Genomic DNA, 22,673 nt, shown 5'->3' with positions numbered 1-22,673 from the left:
GAAATCTTATTCGAACTTTTGTTCATTCTATGATTCTACTCCAAGGATTACAAGCCATCAAGGATATCTTTGATCACAAGATTATCATCTTATTTTATCAGCAACTTTGTTCATTTAATTTGAGGTTGTCACCTTATTCATAATCTTTTTCGATTCATATCCATATAGCTATCTTATTATGAGTTTATAACTTACAACAACAAGAACATAGTTTAGATTAATTCTAAACTTGTTCACAAACAAACTTAATCCTTCTAAATTGACTTTTAAAATACTTCAACACATGTATTATGACAGTATGTCAAGCTAACATAAGGATATAAAACTTGTAAACACGAAGAACACCTTAAATCTGAACATACACCGTCATAGATCATCGGGGGCTGTTTTGGGTTTGATTTTAAAAACCTATCTTAAACTTTGAATTAAAAGATTTTCTTTGGTGAAAAATCTTATTTTATATGGATATGAAATATATCCAAAATCCATGGTTAAACTCTAATTGGAAGTATGTTTTTCAAAAGAGTCATCAAGATGCCGTTCTTACGACGGATATGACTATCTTCTTGTATTTGACACTTAAGCTATATTTTCGACTATAAACATATAATTTTTTGTTTATATTAATAAATAACGGTTCGATACAAAACTATGGTAAGTCGAATCACTCAAAACGGATTTGTAACGAAGAAATTATGGGTAAAACAAAATTGGATATTTTTGTTTATTTTTAGCTACGGTTTTGATTAATAAAAATGGATGCTAACCTTATCCTAGCTAACTTACCTTGTATCCTACATGTATTTATACATGTCTTGTTACCGAACTTATGGAAATACAATTTATAATAGTCGTGATTAAGTTCTACGACAATATGTTATAGTCTTAATAAAGATCGTAAGGCACCATATATATATATGACTTGATCACCGTGGATTCGTATACAAAGTTTTGACATATCATTTTGACTTCTTCTATATATATTATTGGAATGAACTATAATACACCATTGGCAGTAATCTCGAGTTAGCTGTGGGTCGAAGTGGATTCCAACATAATATATATACTTTGAGTTATGATCGAGCCTGAGACATGTATACAATGGGTCGCGGATTGCTTCAGACAATATACATATTATGTGTCTTATTATATTAAGACAATATATTATAGTGTTAGTAAATTCTAACATAATATACGCATTTATATTTATATATATATTTATACTGTTGGACTATCGGACTATTGGACTACGAACATTGGACTACTAACAATGGACAATTAAAATTATCACAAGTATCATAAGTATGGAATATTAATTATATATATATATCTTGACACGATAATATTATTATTAGGTTCGTGAATTTGTTAAAGGCCAAGTCTTACTGCCATCTATTCGGAAATCATCACAAGTGAGTTATAGTCTCATTTTTACTATCTAAATTATTTTGGGATGAGAATACATGCAAATTTATAAATGTTTTACAAAATAAGCACAAGTTCATGAAACTACATTCTACGATTGTTTTGTTATACCGGATATCTGTACTTATTATTATTATTATGCTTGGTAACCTAAGAATTAGTGAAAAACACTAATTGACGCGAATCCTAAAGGTAGATCTACGGGCACCAACCACCCCCATTTTCGAATAGTGGAAATGCTTTAGTACTTCGAAGGGTTCTTGTCATACATTTGAATAGTGGAATGTATGATGCCAGATATCTTAAGCGCTCTATGTTAAGGTCGGTTACCAGGCGGCTCATCGTATGAATGATTTTTGCAGTTGTAATGATCCTCCGCATTTAATTAAATGAAATCTTGTGGCTTATTAAATATTATGATTATTATATAGAAATTAAACCTATGACTCACCAACATTTTTGTTGATATTTTAAGCATGTTTATTCTCAGGTGAATATTAAAAACGCTTCCGCTGTCGTATGCCAACCCAAGGTCAAGATTTGGAGTCGGCATAATTGTTTATATTGTTTAAACTTGCATTCGGAGTGTTTGTTGTAATATATTTGATCATGTTGTAATGGGTTGTGTAAAAAGTTATTTATTTGAGGAGATTGTCTTTGATAGACAATCTAAATTATGTCATTAAGACCTTTATTCAATAATAAAGGTTATGGTTGTTTTTAAAAACGAATGCAATATTTGAAAAACGTCTCATATAGAGGTCAAAACCTCGCAAAGAAACCAATTAATATGAAACATTTATAATTAATATGAACGGGGCATTTCAGGAGGAAAATAAAAAGGCAAAGAAAGGAAAATAAAAGTCAAGTGTGAGAAAAATTTACCAAGTTATTTAGAACATATGTCACATATTTTTGTACAAATAATTGAAGATACTTTTGTTTTGGACGATATTAATCAGTTTTACCCAGTTTATTGTAATATAAATTGAATTTATAAGGAAGTAAAGTCTTCCGAGAGAAAAAGACACGCGCTTCTTGATTTAGGTCAGGAAGTTGTCGTCCAGACCAGTTGTAGAGTCTACGAAAAACCTTGAAAAGTTTTCTCGAAAATCAGCTGGAAATCCACGGACCTCAACATCAAACAGGGTTGCCAAGTGGTCAGACTTATCCTAACCATGAGAGGATCTGTCTCGTACAATGGGGGGCACCGTGCAAATTAGCTTATAAGACTAATGAATCAGATCTCCAGAAAGGATAATATCCTTAAAGATCAAAAATCAGCTTTTAAGCCTGATATTACTCAATCCTTGAGATTGACTTTTAAAGATTAAGAATTACAAACTCATGGAATTCAATGATATCTAAACTCGAGCTTGAACGAGAAAATATTTTGATCAAAATTACAAACCAATTTGTTTTCTGAAAACTCATTTTTAATGCGTTCATTACCATTGAACGTAAAATCCTAGGAATTCACCTGGAATTCATTAGGTCACCTGAACCAAATCGGGTGTCAACCATAAAAACGGTGGTTGCATAGCATGGTCAAAGACAGGACCTTGTGCCAGACTGAAAAACTATAGGGTGATCTTTACTATTGCTCATACAAAGGATAGTAATTGCATCCGACACGTTATAGACCATAATCAAAAGAATGTCACGGGACATTGCCTCAACAGTTGCTTGTTCAACGCTTTCCTTTACAATCGGGCGGTAGTTTATCGAAAGGTAATATACGGAGCAAGTATATTGGACGTGTTGCTTTCCTAATACAAGGCTAGCAAGTGGGTGACACAAAACCATAAGTTTTGAGCTAAAATTTTCAAACCTGAAACCCACAAAACCCACAAAAATAATTTGCAAACACCGGTGAAGGGTTATTCCGGAAAACTTATCTAGGGTAAAAGTTAGATTGAATTTTCAAAAGATCAAATGTTTTCATAAAGATCCAATTTCCTAAAGGATCTAAATTTTTATAATCATGTGGGACTGTAAACCACATCGTTACTACCATTGTTCATACCGCCGTATTAAAATCACTGATGTACAAAGTGTGAAGAATAAAGAAGTGATTCTAGTAATGTTATATTCAAGTTCTATATTTCTTGAGGATAAGCAACGCTCAAGTGTGGGAATATCTGATAATGCTAAAAACGAACATATATTTCATAGCATTATCCTTCAAGAAAGACAAGCTTTTAGTTGCAATTATTCTATTTACAAGTGATATTCGTTTAAATAATAAAAGGTGAAGACAAAAGACAGATTCGACGATTTGAAGACGCAAACGACTAAAAAGCTAAAAAGTACAAAGTACAATCAAAGTGGTTCAAATTATTGATGAGAAACGTCTAAAAATTACAAGATTACGAGCCGCAAAACGCAAAGTACAAGATATTAAATCTTACGAAAGGACGTCCGAAAATCCGGAACCGGGACATGATCCAACTTTCAACGCGTGACGCAACGGAGCTAAAATTACAAGTCAACTATGCACATAAATATAATATAATATATAAATAATTCTTAAAATTATATATATATATTATATTATATATTAAAAACTGTCGGCAAACTAGAAAACAAAGTTATGTGAGCTGGATCAGAGGGCCATGCGATCGCATGGCCTTGAAGCTTTAAATCCATGCGATCGCATGGATGACTGTAGCAGGTCAGGTCCTATAAAGTTCGCGAGTTCTGACTGAATTTATTACTCCTTTTTCTAATCTCTCTCTCACAAATATATATATATATATATATATATATATATATATATATATATATATATATAATTATTATTTTAATTTAAGATTAATAATAATAAGGTTATGTTAGCGAATGTTGTAAGTGTGTAAGTCGGAATTCTGTCCGTGTAACGCTACACTATTATTAATCATTGTAAGTTATGTTCAACCTTTTTAAATTAATGTCTCGTAGCTAAGTTATTATTATGCTTATTTAAATCGAAGTAATTGTGATGTTGGGCTAAATATTAAAGACGGGGTAATTGGGCTTTGTACCATAATTGGGGTTTGGACAAAAGAACGACACTTGTGGAAATTGGACTATGGGCTATTAATGGGCTTTATATTAAATAAACGATACCTCGTTAATTTAATATAAAGATTAAAATTTGACGTATCTATATATAACCACATACGCTTAATCGGGTACGGTGGGCGGGATATCTATAAATACGAATTATCGTTCATTTTACCGGACACGGGGATGGATTAATAGTTAATGGACTCATTAAAACAGGGGTGGATTACATTCAAGGGTAATTGGTGTAATTGTTAACAAAGTAGTAAAATCTTGGATTACACGCAGTCGATAACCTGGTGTATTCATTAAACAAAGTATTAAGACCTTGTTACAGTTCGAATCCCCAATTAGTTGGAATATTTGACTTCGGGTATAAGGATAATTTGACGAAGACTCTCGCACTTTATATTTATGACTGATGGACTATTATGGACAAAATTGTATGGACATATCGAATAATCCAGGACAAAGGACAATTAACCCATGGTAATAAACTAAAATCAACACGTCGAACATCATAATTACGGAAGTTTAAATAAGCATAATTCCTTTATTTTATATCTTATCGCATTTTTAATTATCGCACTTTTATTTACTGTCATTTTATTAATTGCACTTTAAATTATCGCACTTTTATTATCATTTACTTTACGCTTTAAATTAAATCATTTGTATATTTAATATTTTACATTAGGTTTTAATTGCGACTTAAGACATAAAATCGACAAACCGGTCATTAAACGGCAAAAACCCCCTTTTATAATAATAATACTACTTATATATATACATACATATATATATATATATATATATATATATATTTTTTTTTTTTTTCTTTACAATTATAGGTTAAAAAAATTATAGCGTTAAATTGGCTAGCTCCCTGCGGAACGAACTGGACTTACTAAAAACTACACTACTGTACGATTAGATACACTGCCTATAAGTGTTGCAGCAAGGTTTAGGTATATCCACTCTATAAATAAATAAATAACTTGTGTAAAATTGTATCGTATTTAATAGTATTTCGTAATAAAAATATAATTATTTCGTACCCCTCTGCTTTAACAACACAGATATACAGCGGAAATAATATTTAAGTACCTGAAAATAAACATGCTTAAAAAGTCAACACTAGGTTGAGTGAGTTCATAGGTTTATCATAAATAATGATTTCAGTAATAGTGTTAGGCCACAAGATTTTTGTTCATAAGCTTGGTCTCGCAGGGACCAATTAGTAGATCTCGCAGATCCAAAAGTTATTCATAAGCTTGGTCTCACATGGACCAATTAGTAGATCACGCAGATCCAAAAGTTATTTACAAGCTTGGTCTCGCAGGGACCAATTAGTAGATCACGTAGATCCAAAAGTTGTTCATAAGCTTGGTCTCACAAGGACCAATTAGTAGATCTCGCAGGTCCAAAAGTTGTTCATAAGCTTGGTCTTGCAGGGACCAATTAGTAGATAAAGCAGATCCAAAAGTTATTCATAAGCTTGGTCTCGCAGGGACCAATTAGTAGATCACGCAGATCCAAAAGTTGTTCAAAGTTTGCCCCAAAGACAAGTTGTGTTTATACTTGTCGGTTAGGAACTTAGTCAGACATAACCGGGTATAGCATAGTTTAAAGTTGGTACTTGTGTCTAGCGTGTAAAACAGTTATAAAAGTTGTGCATGTATTCTCAGCCCAAAAATGTAAAGAGTAAAAGGGATCTATAAACTCACGATACGATACGATAGTTTGTAGTAAATATGTGTATGATGGCACTGAACAAGTGCAGAGTTGTCCTCGGATTCACGAACCTATATCAAGTTTATATATATTAAAACCTTTAATTTTAATTAAATAAACTTGTATATAATTATTAGTGATATAATTATATATATATATATATATATATATATATATATATATATATATATATATATATATATATATATATATATATATATATATTTGTTTTTATATATTTTAAATATATTTTAACTCATTTTTATCATTAGTTCATTAATATAGTAAGACTTTCATTAATATATTTATATGTATAGTATTATGTAAATATATAATTAATATAATGTTAAAATATAATAATAGATAATATTATGGTATTTGTAAGAAATAATAGGTGTTATCATAATAATAATATTAACAGTAGTAGTAATAATATTAATAATGATGATAATGATAAACATATAGTTATTATAATTCTAGTATTGATAATAATGATAATGATAATAATAATAATAATCATGATAATAATAGTTTTAGAATCATGTTATTAATAATAATAATACTAATAATTGTAATAACAATAATGAAAATAATAATAATTTTAATCATATTGATATTACTAATAATAACCTTAATGATATTAATAATAATACTTTTAATGATGTTAATAGTAATAATAATAATTATAATAGTAACAACAATTATAATAATAATAATAATACTAATAATAATAATAATAAAAATTTTTAAAAAGAAACTACCTTTCAAAAAGCTTGTATAAAAAGAATTGCCATGAACGGGATTCGAACCTGCGACCTCTCGTTAACCCGCTAATAAACTTAACCATTGCACCATATTCGTTTTTTTCTGTTTAATTACCCCATCTAAATCTATATATCTATTATCTCTATCTGTCTCATCTTTTTCCTCTTCATCATAACAGTTGACTGAACCAGGGATCAAATAACAAGGTATTGAATTGGCTTTAGGTTTGATAAACAAAACAGAAACGATCAAAGGTGTGATAAATTGATCAACAGAAAGGAAAAAAAAAGCAGTAGTAGTTTGAAGAACTTCGATGAACAACCCAACATCAAACTTTGAATTCAAAATGGTTTTAGACCTCGATTCCTAAATGAAATAAGTTCTAAATCTCTCATAGAAACTTTCTATATCCTCAATTAAACATGAAACGTAACATGTAACTCGATTTTGATCCAACTTCATACGGTTTGACTTTTTCTTTTCGATCTTTGACTCTAAAATTAGAACTCAATACTAGGAATTGAGACTTAAGATTTTGCAGATAGATTGAAGGAATAGTTCCTAACAAAACCACATTTAAGGTTTTTGAAATGTATTTTAAATTCGAGATTTTGACAAAATGTAACAGGAGCAGAGGTAGCGAATATTAAAAATAGCTGTAATCGATTTTTAATTGATAATGACAATGCATAAATGAATGGTTTAGTCCATATGAGTGTGTAATTCGTTCGTTTTATAACCCAATGTGTCGACAGAAACAACTAAAAAACCAGTAGGAATATAAAAATACATCACGATTAAAAAAAAAAAAGATCATGACTATATAAAAATTAAAAGCAGATGTAGCAGATCACATTTAGTAAAATAATAATAATTTAGAGCAGTTAGAATAACTAACCAATTTTTGTATTTATCTGATATAATTAATAATAATAATAAATATAAATATATTAATAATAAATTAATAATAATAAGAATATTAATAATAATATTATTAATGATAAATAATAATGATAATAATGTTAATATGGCAATATTAATAATAAGAATGATAAATTTTTAATTATAATTAATAATAATGATAATAATCATTATAAATGTTATTAATACTATTAATAATAATAATATTATTATTAATAATAAGTTGTATTAATAATAATAATGATATTCTTAAAAGTGATAATACTAATAATATTAATGTTATTAATAATTATTAATAATAATAACATTAATAATACTTGTAATAATAATATTTGTAAATGATAATGATTAGTGATAAAAATGAAATTAATAATAATATTAATATAACGAATTAATACAAATGCATAATTATTTATGAATAATTATTCGTGAATCGTCGGAATTATATAACAGTTAGGTTTGAATTTAGGCGGAAATTTCCGGGTTGTCATAGTACCTACCCGTTAAAAGAAATTTCGTCCCGAAATTTAGTTGTTGCCATCAATCGGCGTTGTTAGTACATAGACGAGGATATTTACGTTTTATTTGGTCTTCACGTTCCCAGGTATGTTCGGGGTCTTTCGTGAATTCCAACGGATAGAATATTGTTCTGTTTCAAGCGTTTAAGTCATACGAATCATAATTTCTACAGGTTCTTTTATGAAGTGCATTTCATCGTTAATGCGGAGATCATTCAAAATGATGATGTTTTACAAGTCATTTCAGTAAATTAGATACATGAAATGTTTTATGGATAGTATTGAACTCATTTAAAACCTTGAACATTTATGCCACAATATTATGGCAGCCAAATAGAGAGGAGTTCATGAAAATCATAGTCATGAAGTTTGATAGAGATTGTCATTCTTTACAACAAGAATGATGAATATGAGTTGAAAAATAGAGTTTATCTCCTTTGAATAATATGGATATAATGATTCGATTATAGGAAGAGTATAAATGAAGCTATCACAAAAAAAAAAAAAAAATTGAAATGATAAAATTAAATGTTGGTCTTAACTTTTGACATAGCTAAAGTTGATTTTCGAAATTTAAGGGATTTAAAGAAATCTTCGTAAATTTGTATAAGATTTGATTCTTCGAAAATTAAGGAATTTAAGATTTTTTTTGATTAAATGCGGTGAATTGCCTCGATTGCTATGTCTGGAATTTCGCTATAAATTAGCTTCTTCCGTTTCATTATCTTCGCCACTTCTAAACTTTCTTCCTCAATTTATACTTCTAAAAGATTTGTTAATATGCTCAATCCCGTATTGATCCTTGTTATTATATTGACCATATATACAGTCATTCTTCTTTTTCATTTACCACCAGAAGAACTTGTTTTCTTCTACTATTCCCTTGGAGTTATAATGTTTTTAATTCTCCCGTGTCTTTACGTTGCAATACGTATTGATATACACGATTTGTAATTTCGGTGTCGTTATCGGGCTTTATATTTTCCCTTATATGTCGGAGCTTCATGCTTTTGTAAAGCAAGTAATGGTCCAGAATTCGTAGGTATGAAGTTTCGAATGAACCTACTGTCCTAAGCAGAAAGGAACGTAATATCACAATTTGATTTATTAAATTACCAGAATCACTGAGAATAGAACTATCAAGAATATATTTTCTTGATATGTTTAGAGATTAGGTAGAATGTAAGAGTCGTGTAACATGGTAAATGATGATTATAAAGTCTATGAATTATCATCTTCCATTAAAAATTTAGCATGAATTACTGTAATATAATCACGTTGGCATGACGTTATTATATTATACTAACTCATGCTTCAATTCCCCACACTTCTTCAAAACATTTATAATTTAAACTTGAATTTTACAGAATATAGAAACTAAAACAATTTCTTTTATGATGTGATAAAGATATCGCAAAGAGATAATTAATTGCGGACAAGAATCGTTATGAAGATATCTTCAGAAATATAGAGGATATTTATAACGAAAGATACGATGATATCTTAGAATTTCTAAGATCGAATGATAATGAGGAAAATTCTTCTGTAAGGATTTAGAATGCGTAAGGAGATTATTTGTCTTCTGTAATTTCCATCAGAAATCGAATCATCTGGATTCCTTGAGTATAGGTTTAGTCCTTGTGATTTGTCCATAGCCTCCTTCATAGTTTGCTCAATCCGTTTTCTAGTTCTAAATCTGAGTTTATATCATTCTTTATCATCAAACTTTTGGCCCTTAAGACCTTCTACAATGTTTTCTCTGCATTTAATGCAACCATATTTGAATCGTTGGTTATCAATCCGAGATGATTTCAAGAAATTTTATTTTTAGATGATTAAACGCTGATTGTAATCATCAACGGATCTAATGGTTGACGAATAGGCGTTGTTGATTTCAAAAGTAATGAATGATAATTTTGGTGGTTTGATGTGATAATTCACCATAGAATACGAATGAATATAATTCATGAATGTAGTGATCTTTAGGAAGATATCATCTGCTAAAGCTTTACTTGAATTCTGATATGTCAAAATATGTAGTGGTTGTTCTTTAGTAAACGAATACATATATCTTGTAAGTAGTATAGTTACTGACTATTGAACCAGAATTGAAGAATGTACAATGTAATATATTAATGTGAGATATAAATATTTCTTGGGTATTACCTACCCGTTAAAATATTTTCACAATTAACAGTTTGTACAAAAGAATTTTTAATTGCAATCTTTATGAAGATATACGTTCATATATATATTCTCCATATATAATATAGATTTAATGAGTTAATATAATATTAAATTCATTTGATTTGCGGTTGGAATGAGAATAAATAATCTTCAAAACTTGAGAGATTACATAATCGTCGCGGAATATTTCGCTAATGAAGTTATGAATCAATACTTCATCGTTCATTGTTATTGATATACCTCGGTATATGATGTTGGAGCTCGTGGAATTCTTGTGAAATTCATAAGGCACTAATGATGTTTTCTAGAAAGTTTCGAGTACATCGAAAATGAAAGTATACAATCAATCATGTATTTGAGTAATACACTTGGTTTATTATGAAATGGAGTTTATTGTGCTGAAGCAGTGATTAATGATTGTTAAGTTATTAACAAAAGATGTACATCATAGCATATTAGTGATATGAATTAACCAAGTAGTACATACTAGTTAAGATTCACACGTAATAGCTTAGTACGAAATGATTTATTAAACCATATGTATGTATATATATATATATATATATATATATATATATATATATATATTTATATATATATATATAAAGTATACATATATAATTCTTCGGGAAGAATGAGTCAATACATCTTAACTCATTATTACTAATATTCCTTGGTATTTATGAGCGTATGATGTTAATATCCGAGGTACCGAGTGTGATGTTGAGGTGTGGAATGTGAATGTTGTTGTTGAAGCTGATGCTGTTGGTGGTGATGCTGATGGTACTGGTGGTGCTGGTTATGCTGCTGGTGCTGCTGATGCTTATAGATATTGCACCATATTCTCCAGAGCCACCACTCGAGCGCGAAGCTTGTTAACTTCTTCTATTATACTGGGATGATTGGCGGTTCGGACAAGGGGACGAATAAGATCTAGAATTCTAGATATTATATAATTGTGGCGAGTTGTTCTGGAAATGAGGGTGAAAATGGTGTTTCAGACTGGTTCGCCGGTAAGTACTTCAGGTTCTTCGCCAAGTGGTGAATTCGGTTGGTGGAAGGAATCACCTTCTTCTTGCCTCCATTGATTGAGTCGGCTACGAGCCCACCCCCAATTCATCCAAAATAGATGATGGCTAATTGGTTAGTTCATTCCGATTACGCTGCTATTGGAGCTCGAGGAGTTTGAAGAATCCATATTATGTGTTTGGAATTAGGGTTTAATTAGAAATGGGTGTTGAATATTGAATGATATATTCATCTCCTTGTATACGTATATATAGCAAAAATATTTCCGTAATTTACGGAGGAAATTTAGGAAAAGTGTTAGACAAAGTCTATTGGGATATACATGATAAGATATGATAAAATATGATTTGTCTATACTCCAATAATGGCAGTATGACGTGTCGAGATCATAAAATGATAAGTACGTAATCTAATAAACTTTCGATTAAAGACTTTCAATTCGTATACTGTGATAATCCAATGACATTTTCCGGTTCGCAAACCGATGCATAAAGACATAAGGCATATAGGTACGTGATATATAACATGGAGTTATATACGTTTGAGTATGAATAGTAACAATTATGGGAGTTTCAAAATACATATATAATATACAAAACCATGATAGATGACATAGGAATGTCGAGAATTTCTGAAATCACGGTGTTGCATTTAAATGCGGTGGCGGAATTGGATAATACTTAGGAAAATGAGCAGAGTTCTTAGATTGGCTTGGCATTCTAAGATAAGTAAAGTTTCTAAAGTATAGTGTAGCATTTATCAGTTAAAGGCAACAAGTAAAGGCACTATGGTCAAGGAAAGTTGTAGTCCTACATTGCTAAGGTACCTAATTGTATAAGGCACACATAAAATGTAATCCTGGTTCTCTACAACAACCTACTCTGATACCAATCTGTGACGACCTCCAGATAGGGCCTGGAAGAATAACGTCACTAAATATATCAAATCACAGTTGTATTAAAAGAGAACGACTCTATATGAGACGTTTTATTGAGTTTTGCAGCGGAAGATAAATAGATTACATTGTAGTTAATGTGCAATGCATTAAATATCTTTAATTGGTATGATATGTAATGAAGACTCTAAGCATGGCAAGCAATCATCATCAAAACAGCAGATATACAGCGGAAGCAATATTTAAGTACCTGAGAATAAACATGCTTAAAAAGTCAACACTAGGTTGAGTGAGTTCATAGGTTTGTCATAAATAATGATTTCAGTAATAGTGTTAGACCACAAGATTTTTGTTCATAAGCTTGGTCTCGCAGGGACCAATTAGTAGATCTCGCAGATCCAAAAGTTATTCATAAGCTTGGTCTCACATGGACCAATTAGTAGATCACGCAGATCCAAAAATTATTCATAAGCTTGGTCTCGCAGGGACCAATTAGTAGATCACGTAGATCCAAAAGTTGTTCATAAGCTTGGTCTCACAAGGACCAATTAGTAGATCTCGCAGGTCCAAAAGTTGTTCATAAGCTTGGTCTCGCAGGGACCAATTAGTAGATAAAGCAGATCCAAAAGTTATTCATAAGCTTGGTCTCGCAGGGACCGATTAGTAGATCATGCAGATCCAAAAGTTGTTCAAAGTTTGCCCCAAAGACAAGTTGTGTTTATACTTATCGGTTAGGAACTTAGTCAGACATAGCCGGGTATAGCATAGTTTAAAGTTGGTACTTGTGTCTAGCGTGTAAAACAGTTATAAAAGTTGTGCATGTATTCTCAGCCCAAAAATGTAAAGAGTAAAAGGGATCTATAAACTCACGATACGATACGATAGTTTGTAGTAAATATGTGTATGATGGCACTGAACAAGTGCAGAGTTGTCCTCGGATTCACGAACCTATATCAAGTTTATATATATTAAAACCTTTAATTTTAATTAAATAAACTTGTATATAATTATTAGTGATATAATTATATATATATATATATACACATATATATATATATATATATATATATATATATATATATATATATATATATATATATATATATATATATATATATATATATATATATATATTTGTTTTTATATATTTTAAATATATGTTAACTCATTTTTATCATTAGTTCATTAATATAGTAAGTCTTTCATTAATATATTTATATGTATAGTATTATGTAAATATAATTAATATAATGTTAAAATATAATAATAGATAATATTATGGTATTTGTAAGAAATAATAGTTGTTATTATAGTAATAATATTAATAGTAGTAGTAATAATATTAATAATGATGATAATGATAAACATATAGTTATTATAATTCTAGTATTGATAATAATGATAATAATAATAATCATGATAATAATAGTTTTAAAATCATGTTATTAATAATAATAATACTAATACTAGTAATAACAATAATGATAATACTAATAATTTTAATCATATTGATATTACTAATAATAACCTTAATGATATTAATAATAATACTTTAATGATGTTAATAGTAATAATAATAATTATAAGAGTAACAATATTAATAATAATAATAATAATAATAATAATAATAAGAATTTTTAAAAAGAAACTACCTTTCAAAAAGCTTGTATAAAAAGAATTGCCATGAACGGGATTCGAACCTGTGACCTCTCGTTAACCCACTAACAAACTTAACATTTGCACCATATTTGTTTTTTCTGTTTAATTACCCCATCTAAATCTATATATCTATTATCTCTATCTGTCTCATCTTTTTCCTCTTCATCATAAAAGTCAACTGAACCAGGGATCAAATAACAAAGTATTGAATTGGCTTTAGGTTTGATAAACAAAACAGAAACGATCAAAGGTGTGATAAATTGATCAACAGAAAGGAAAAAAAAAGCAGTAGCAGTTTGAAGAACTTCGATGAACAACCCAACATCAAACTTTGAATTCAAAATGGTTTTAGACCTCGATTCCTAAATGAAATAAGTTCTAAATCTCTCATAGAAACTTTCTATATCCTCAATTAAACATGAAACGTAACATGTAACTCGAATTTGATCCAACTTCATACGGTTTGACTTTTTCTTTTCGATCTTTGACTCTAAAATTAGAACTCGATACTAGGAATTGAGACTTAAGATTTTGCAGATAGATTGAAGGAATAGTTCCTAACAAAACCACATTTAAGGTTTTTGAAATGTATTTTAAATTCGAGCTTTTGACAAAATGTAACAGGAGCAGAGGTAGTGAACTTGTTCTTCATATTTTCTATTAAAAATAGCTGTAATCGATTTTTAATTGATAATGACAATGCATAAATGAATGGTTTAGTCCATATGAGTGTGTAATTCGTTCATTTTATAACCCAATGTGTCGACAGAAACAACTAAAAAACCAGTAGGAATATAAAAATACATCACGATTATAAAAAAAAGATCATGACTATATAAAAATTAAAAGCAGATGTAGCAGATCACGTTTAGTAAAAAAAAAAATTTAGAGCAGTTAGAATAACTAACCAATTTTAGTATTTATATAATATAATTAATAATAATAATAAATATAAATATATTAATAATAAATTAATAATAATAAGAATATTAATAATAATAATATTATTAATGATAAATAAAATGATAATAATGTTAATATGGCAATATTAATAATAAGAATGATAAATTTTTAATTATAATTAATAATAATGATAATAATCATTATAAATGTTATTAATACTATTAATAATAATAATATTATTATTAATAATAAGTTGTATTAATAATAATAATGATATTCCTAAAAGTGATAATACTAATAATATTAATGTTATTAATAATTATTAATAATAATAACATTAATAATATTTGTAAATGATAATGATTAGTGATAAAAATGAAATTAATAATAATATTAATATAACGAATTAATACAAATGCATAATTATTTATGAATAATTGTTCGTGAATCGTCGGAATTATATAACAGTTAGGTTTGAATTTATTAGGAAATTTCTGGGTTGTCATATTATTCGAGTGGTTGGTTATGCCTTTTGGATTATCTAATGCACCTAGCACATTCATGAGACTTATGAATGAAGTGCTCAGGCCACTTATTGGTCAGTTTGTGGTTGTTTACTTTGATGACATTCTAGTGTACTCAAAAACTAAAGAAGAACACTTGGATCATTTGAGGAAAGTATTTGAGCTGTTGAGGCAGTATCAATTATATGAAAAGCGGGAGAAGTGTGATTTCTTTGTCAGTAAAGTAGTGTTTCTTGGGTATGCGGTTTCTGAAGAAGGCATTTCAATGGATCCATCTAAAGTGGAAGCCATCAGATCATGGCCTAGTCCTTTTTCCATCACTGAAGTTAGAAGTTTTCATGGTTTAGCTTCATTTTATAGAAGATTTATCAAAGACTTATCCACAATTATTGCTCCAATTACGGATTGTATGAAGAAAGGGGTATTTGAATGGTCTAGTTATGCCCAATCAGCATTTGAATCATTGAAAGAAAAGCCAAGTTCAGCACCTATACTTGCTTTGCCTAATTTTGATATGCTGTTTGAACTTGAATGTGATGCAAGTGGTGTTGGCATTGGGGCTATGCTAGTGCAAGGAAAAAGACCAGTAATTTATTTCAGTGAAAAGCTAAATGGGTCAAAGCTGAATTATAGCACTTATGATAAAGAATTTTATGCCATCATTCGAGCTGTTGATCACTGGTCTCATTATTTGAAGCCAAGGCAGTTTGTTCTCTTTTCTGATCATGAAGCATTGAAGTACATTAATGGGCAGCACAAATTAAATCCAAGGCATGCAAAATGGGTTGAATTCTTGCAGATGTACTCCTTTGTGTCTAAACACAAGGCTGGTACTTCTAATGTTGTTGCTGATGCTCTATCAAGGAGATATTCTTTGTTGTCAATTCTGGAAGCTATAGTTCTTGGATTCTCATTTATTAAGGAGTTATATGAAGCTGATCCAGACTTTGCTCCCATTTTGAACTATTCTCCTGCTGAGTCCAAAAGAGATTATGTTGAGCAGGATGGTTTTCTATTCAAGGGCAGCAGGTTATGCTTTCCAAAAGATTCGATCAGGGAATTACTGATTAGAGAAGCACATGGAGGTGGTTTAGCTGGTCATTTTGGGATTAACAACACATTAGATATCCTAAGTGAACACTTATACTGGCCATGTATGGATAAAGATGTCAAAGCTGTGATTAATCGTTGTGCTACATGCTTTCAAGCTAAGTCAGCATTTCACAAGGGTTTGTATATTCCTCTTCCTGTCCCCAACCAGCCATGGGAAGATTTGAGCATGGATTTCATTGTTGCATTGCCAAGGACTCAGCGAGGCAAAGATTCTATTATGGTTGTTAACAGGTTTTCAAAGATGGCTCATTTCATAGCCTACAACAAAACCAATGATGCTACTATTGTTATTGCTTTATTCTTCAAAGAAATTGTTCGTCTTCATGGAGTTCCCAAAACCATTGTGTCTGATCAAGATACAAAGTTCTTAAGCTATTTTTGGAAGACATTATGGAAGCTGCTTGGAACAAAGCTTTTATTCAGCACTTCTCACCATCCCCAAAATGAAGTTACCAATAGAACTGTGGGAATGCTGCTGAGAGCACTTATGAAGAAAAGTTTGAAGGAGTGGGATTTGAAGCTTGCTCAAGCTGAATTTGCTTTTAACAAAGCACCTAATTACTCCACAGGAAAATCACCATTTGAAATCTGCTATGGTGCAAATCCACTCACACCCATTGATCTGATTCCTTTTACAATTGAGCCTAAGGCAAGTGTTGAGGCAGTAGCAAAGGTTAAAAAAATGAAGAAGCTGTATGAACAAGTGAGGGCCAAAATTGAGAAGACCAACCAGCAATACAAGGCTAAAGCTAACCAGCATAGAAAGCAGCCCACTTTCATTCCTGGTGATCTTGTTTGGATTCATCTAAGGAAGGAAAGGTTCCCAGCAAAATGAAAGAACAAGCTGATGCCAAGAGCTGAGGGTCCATTTAAAGTGTTGGAAAAAGTTGGTGATAATGCTTACAAGGTCGAGCTGCCTGGTGATACTGCTATGTCTAGCACTTTTAATGTTGGTGATTTAATGCCCTACTCAGAAGATGACAACCTTGAGAACTTGAGGTCAAGTTCCTTTTTAGAGGGGGAGGATGTGACGCCCCGCCAAAACTGCCAATGACGCGGTATGTCAACATCTGGTCCCATTGCGAGGTATTGTGTGACGCCCCGTACAAAACTATCGTGTACGATTCATCAACAACAGGATCTTTACACGGTCAAGTACTACATGCTGTTTGAAAACCAGTTTTGCATTCATAAAAGATAACGTTTACAAAAGATAACGTGACACAAAGGTCGTTACAAAGTCATTATTTGAAAATAACATAAACTACGAATGAAAAAAAAAAGTTCCATGATTGAGACATCTCTAAGATTATGCAGAAGAATTCTAGCACAGCAGGTCCTTAACAGCAAGTCTAAACACCAAGACAACAAGTCTAAACACCAAGACAATAAGTCTAAACACCAAGACAGCAAGTCTAAACACCAAGACAACAAGTCTAAATAGTGGAAGCAACAAACCTCTAAGCACCTGAGAAAACATGCTTAAAAACGTCAACAATAATGTTGGTGAGCTATAGTTACAGTAATGTAAGATTGACCACGAGATTTCAATGTTTCAAAACAGAATGAAAAGTATATGTATAATCGTGGGCACATGGTAACTAGACTTAACGTAAATATAAATATCACCCCCTGAAAGTACACCTGGCGAGTGCTGATGTTTAAGCTAAGGGGTATAAAATACTATTAATTTTGGCAGGAAAATACTATTAAATATGCTACAATTTTACACAAGTTTTAATTATTTATTTATAGAATGGATATACCTAAACCTTGCTACAACACTATAGGCAGTGTACCTAATCGTAGAGTAGTATAGTTTTTAGGAAGTCCGGTTCGTTCCACAGGGAGCGGGCTTATTGCACACTATATTTTTAAACAAAGCTCAACGCTATATTAGTTTACTTTTATAAAAATACAAATATATATATAAGTAATATTATTATTATAAAGGGGGGGTTTTTACCGTTTAATGACCGGTTTGTCGATTTTAAAACTTTAGTCGCAGTTAAAACCAAATGTAAAATATTAAAAATAAATACAAGACTTAAATTAAAGCATGAAGTAAATAACGATAAATGAAATTGCGAATAATAAAAGTGCGATAATATAAACTTGCGATAATTAAAAAGTACGATAATTAAAAGTGCAATTAAATACAATAACAATAAAAATGCGATAATTAGAAGTGCAATTAAATATAAAATAAAGGAAATTAAATATGAAATAAAAGAATTATGCTTATTTAAACTTCCGTAATCATAATGTTTGACGTGTTGATTTTAGTTTTATGCCCATGGGTTAATTGTCCTTTGTCCTGGATTATTTAATATGTCCGTCTGGTTTTTGTCCATAACAGTCCATCAGTCGTAAATATAAAGTGCGAGTGTCCTCGTCAAATTATTCTTATACCCGAAGTTAAATATTCCAACTAATTGGGGATTCGAATTGTAACAAGGTTTTAATACTTTGTTTAATGAATACACCAGGTTATCAACTGCGTGTAAACCAAGGTTTTACTACTTTGTTAACAATTACATCAATTACCCTTGAATGTAATTTCACCCCTGTTTTAATTATTCTAGTGGCTATTAATCCATTCCCGTATCCAGTTAAATGAACGATTATTCGTACATATAAATACCCCGCCCATCGTGTCCGATCGAGTGTATATGGTAATTTATAGGGACGCCCAATTGTAAATCTTTATATTAACATTAACAAACTATCATTTAGTTAAACAAATATAAAGCTCATTAATAGCCCATAGTCTAATTTCCACAAGTGTCGTTCTTTTGTCCAAACCCCAATTATGGTACAAAGCCCAATTACCCAATTTTAGTAATTAGCCCAACATCATGATTACTTCGTCTTAAATAAGCATAATAATAACTTAAGTACGAGACATTAATTTAAAAAGGAGAACATAGCTTACATTGATTATTTATCGCGTAGTGTTACACGGACAGAGCTCCGACTTTAAAACCCGTAAAATAATCTTTACATTACCCAAACTAATCTAATATAAAACTAAACTAATTTATAATATATTATATATATATATATATATATATATATATATATATATATATATATATTAATACAGAGAGATAGATAGATTTTTGTGTAAAAAACTCGGCAGAAGCTCGTGCCTTTTATAGGAATTTCTGATTTCTGACAGCTCCGCGAGTCGTGGAGTTTTAAGCCTTCAAACTCCGCGAGTCGTGGAGTTTGAAAATCCAGCTCACATACTTTTGGAACCTTGCTTGTCGACATATTTTATATATAAATATAAAATATAAATAATTAATATAATTATTTATATATTATATTATATTCTTGTGTATAGTAGACTTGTAATTTTTGGTCCATTGCGTCGGGCGTTGATAGTTGGCTCGGGTACCGGTTCCGGATTTTCGAACGTCCTTGCGTACAATTTAATATCTTGTACTTTGTGTTTTGTAACTTGTACTCTTATCTTTTTTAGACGTTCTTCATCAATAATTTGAACCACTTGGATTGTATCTTGTACATTTGAGCTTTTTGGTCATTTGCGTCTTCAAATCGTCGGTTTCGCCTTTTGTCTTCGCACTTATTTAATATAAACGATTACAACTTAAAATAGGACAATTACAACTAAATAATTTACATATTGGGAGGATATTGCTACTAAATATATATTTATTTGGAGCACTATCAAATATCCCCACACTTGAACGTTGCTTGTCCTCAAGCAATACATAACTTGAAATTATAATACATCATACGAATCACTTCTTTATTCTTCACACTTTGTACATCAGCGATTTTGATATAGCGGTATAAACAATGATAGTAACGATGGTTAAAGGTGGGTGTGTCATCCACAGTTGCCTCGGGTTTAGGTCAACGACACTTGCAATCAAATAGCCGATTTACTTTCGGTTTCCAAAGCAAAGTGCACATTTGAAAGGCGGTTTACAGTCCCACATGACTATGAAAATTTAGATCCGTTAGGAAATTGGATCTTTATGAAAACATTTGATCTTTTGAAAATTCAATCTAGCTTTTACCCTAGACAAGTTTTCCGGAATAACCCTTCACCGGTGTTTGCAAAATATTTTTGTGGGTTGTGTGGGTTTCAGATTTAAAAATTTTAGCTCAACACTTGTGGTTTTGTGTTACCCACTTGCTAACCTTGTATTAGGAAAGCAACACGTCCAGTTTACTTGTCCCGTATATTACCTTTCGGCAAACTACCGTCCGGTTGTAAAGGAAATCGATGAACAAGAAACTGTTAAGGCAATGTCTAATGACATGCATTTGATTATGGTCCAAAAACGTGTCGGATGCTATTACTATCCTTTGTAGGAGCAATAGTAAAGCTCACCCTTATAATTTTTTGGTCTGGCACAAGGTCCTGTCTTCGACCATGCTATGCAACCACCGTTCTTACGGTTGACACCCGATTTGGTTCAGGTAACCTAATGAATTCCAGGTGAATTCCTAGGATTTTACGTTCAATGGTAATGAACGCATTGAAAATGGGTTTTCAGAAAACAAATCGATTTTATTTTTGATCAAAATATTTTCTCGTTCAAGCTCGAGTTTAGATATCATTGAATTCCATGAGTTTGTAATTCTCAATCTTTAAGGTCAATCTCAAGGATTGAGTAATATCAGCCTTAAAAGCTGATTTTTGATCTTTAAGGAGATTATCCTTTCTGGGGATCTGATTCATTAGTCTTATCAAGCTAATTTGCACGGTGCCCCCCATTGTACGAGATAAATCCTTCTCATGGTTAGGATAAATCTGACCACCTGGCGACCCTGTTTGATGCTGAGGTCCGTGGATTTCCTGCTGATTTTAGAGATGACTTTTCTAGATTTTTCGTCAACCTACAGCTGGTCTGGACGGCAACTTCTTGACCTAAATCAAGAAGTGCGTGTCTTTTTCGGAAGACTTTACTTCCTTTTAATGATGGAATTAATTCATCGTGTAGATCCATCTTTCATTACAGTAAATCGGGTAAAACAGTTAATTTAGTCCAAAACAAAAGCACCTGCAATAACTTTACAGAAACATGTGATAGATAATTTTTTATTGAATAACTTGGTATATTCTCCCCACACTTGGCTTTTATTTATTATGTTCTTTGCCTTTTTATTCTCTTATATTCCATTTTAAATGAATTCAAGCGTTTTGGGTTGTTTCTCAATTTATGTCCTTTCCGAGGTAACGATAATTTCGGTATTAACACCTAATTTTCATCGTTCATAAATATGTATAAACATGATTTTGAATTCATTTATTTGAAAATTTTTAAAATTTTCACAAAATTTGGCAAATAAACTAAGTGCAAACTCGAGAGAATTTATAACCCTTCCCCACACTTGAGATCATGCAATGCCCTCATTTGCATGAAATCAGACTATAATTATAAATTCACGAGGGTGATTAGTGTAGAAAGTAGTTAAAGATACCATAAAATTGCAGGATGATAGATGGTGCACCTCATCGTTCATTCCTTCTTGTTTTATCACACATGTTTTTCTTCAAAAATGGTTGCTTTTCTGAATTGTTTGATAATTTTTGAAAATGCGTCTTTTACCCTAACTTATCATGCATTTTTATTAACGAGTTATGCATTAACCCGAACCCCGAATTTAACGTTAAGTGAGGTTAGACTTCTCCACACTTAGCTGACGACATGTGAAGTCGGTAGAATAAGTTCCACGAATTAAAATAGTGAGCCAGTTATTTACATCTCGGGTGGTGTATAATATATCAATGGGTTTAAAGTTTAGACTCACCCGATCGTCACTACTTAATTCTTTTTTAAGTGTAGCTTTTAGTAAATGGATATGTCTCTTTTCTGGTTCTTGGTCAAATGGATCGATATACACCGACATACATATTTCTATAGGGTGGACAATTCCTAACATTTCCTTCCTTTTATTCTCAGGATCAAAGTT

The 22,673-nt window shown here is 30.8% G+C and overlaps 1 protein-coding gene across 1 annotated transcript in view; it reads left to right on the top strand.

The window, feature by feature from the left end:
• LOC139842379 (uncharacterized) overlaps positions 1 to 22,673 on the top strand; it is a 125,482-nt gene that overhangs the window by 50,937 nt on the left and 51,872 nt on the right. Inside the window, exons 4-6 of the mRNA XM_071832526.1 lie at positions 15,734 to 16,124; positions 16,470 to 16,921; positions 17,288 to 17,511. Of these exons, the coding sequence (XP_071688627.1) occupies positions 15,734 to 16,124; positions 16,470 to 16,921; positions 17,288 to 17,511 (1,067 nt within the window). The remainder of the gene's footprint in view (positions 1 to 15,733; positions 16,125 to 16,469; positions 16,922 to 17,287; positions 17,512 to 22,673) is intronic.

The sequence above is a fragment of the Rutidosis leptorrhynchoides genome, chromosome 4 (assembly GCF_046630445.1).
Source record: "Rutidosis leptorrhynchoides isolate AG116_Rl617_1_P2 chromosome 4, CSIRO_AGI_Rlap_v1, whole genome shotgun sequence".
Lineage (NCBI taxonomy): Eukaryota > Viridiplantae > Streptophyta > Magnoliopsida > Asterales > Asteraceae > Rutidosis > Rutidosis leptorrhynchoides.
This window is presented reverse-complemented; position numbering and strand designations above follow the sequence as displayed.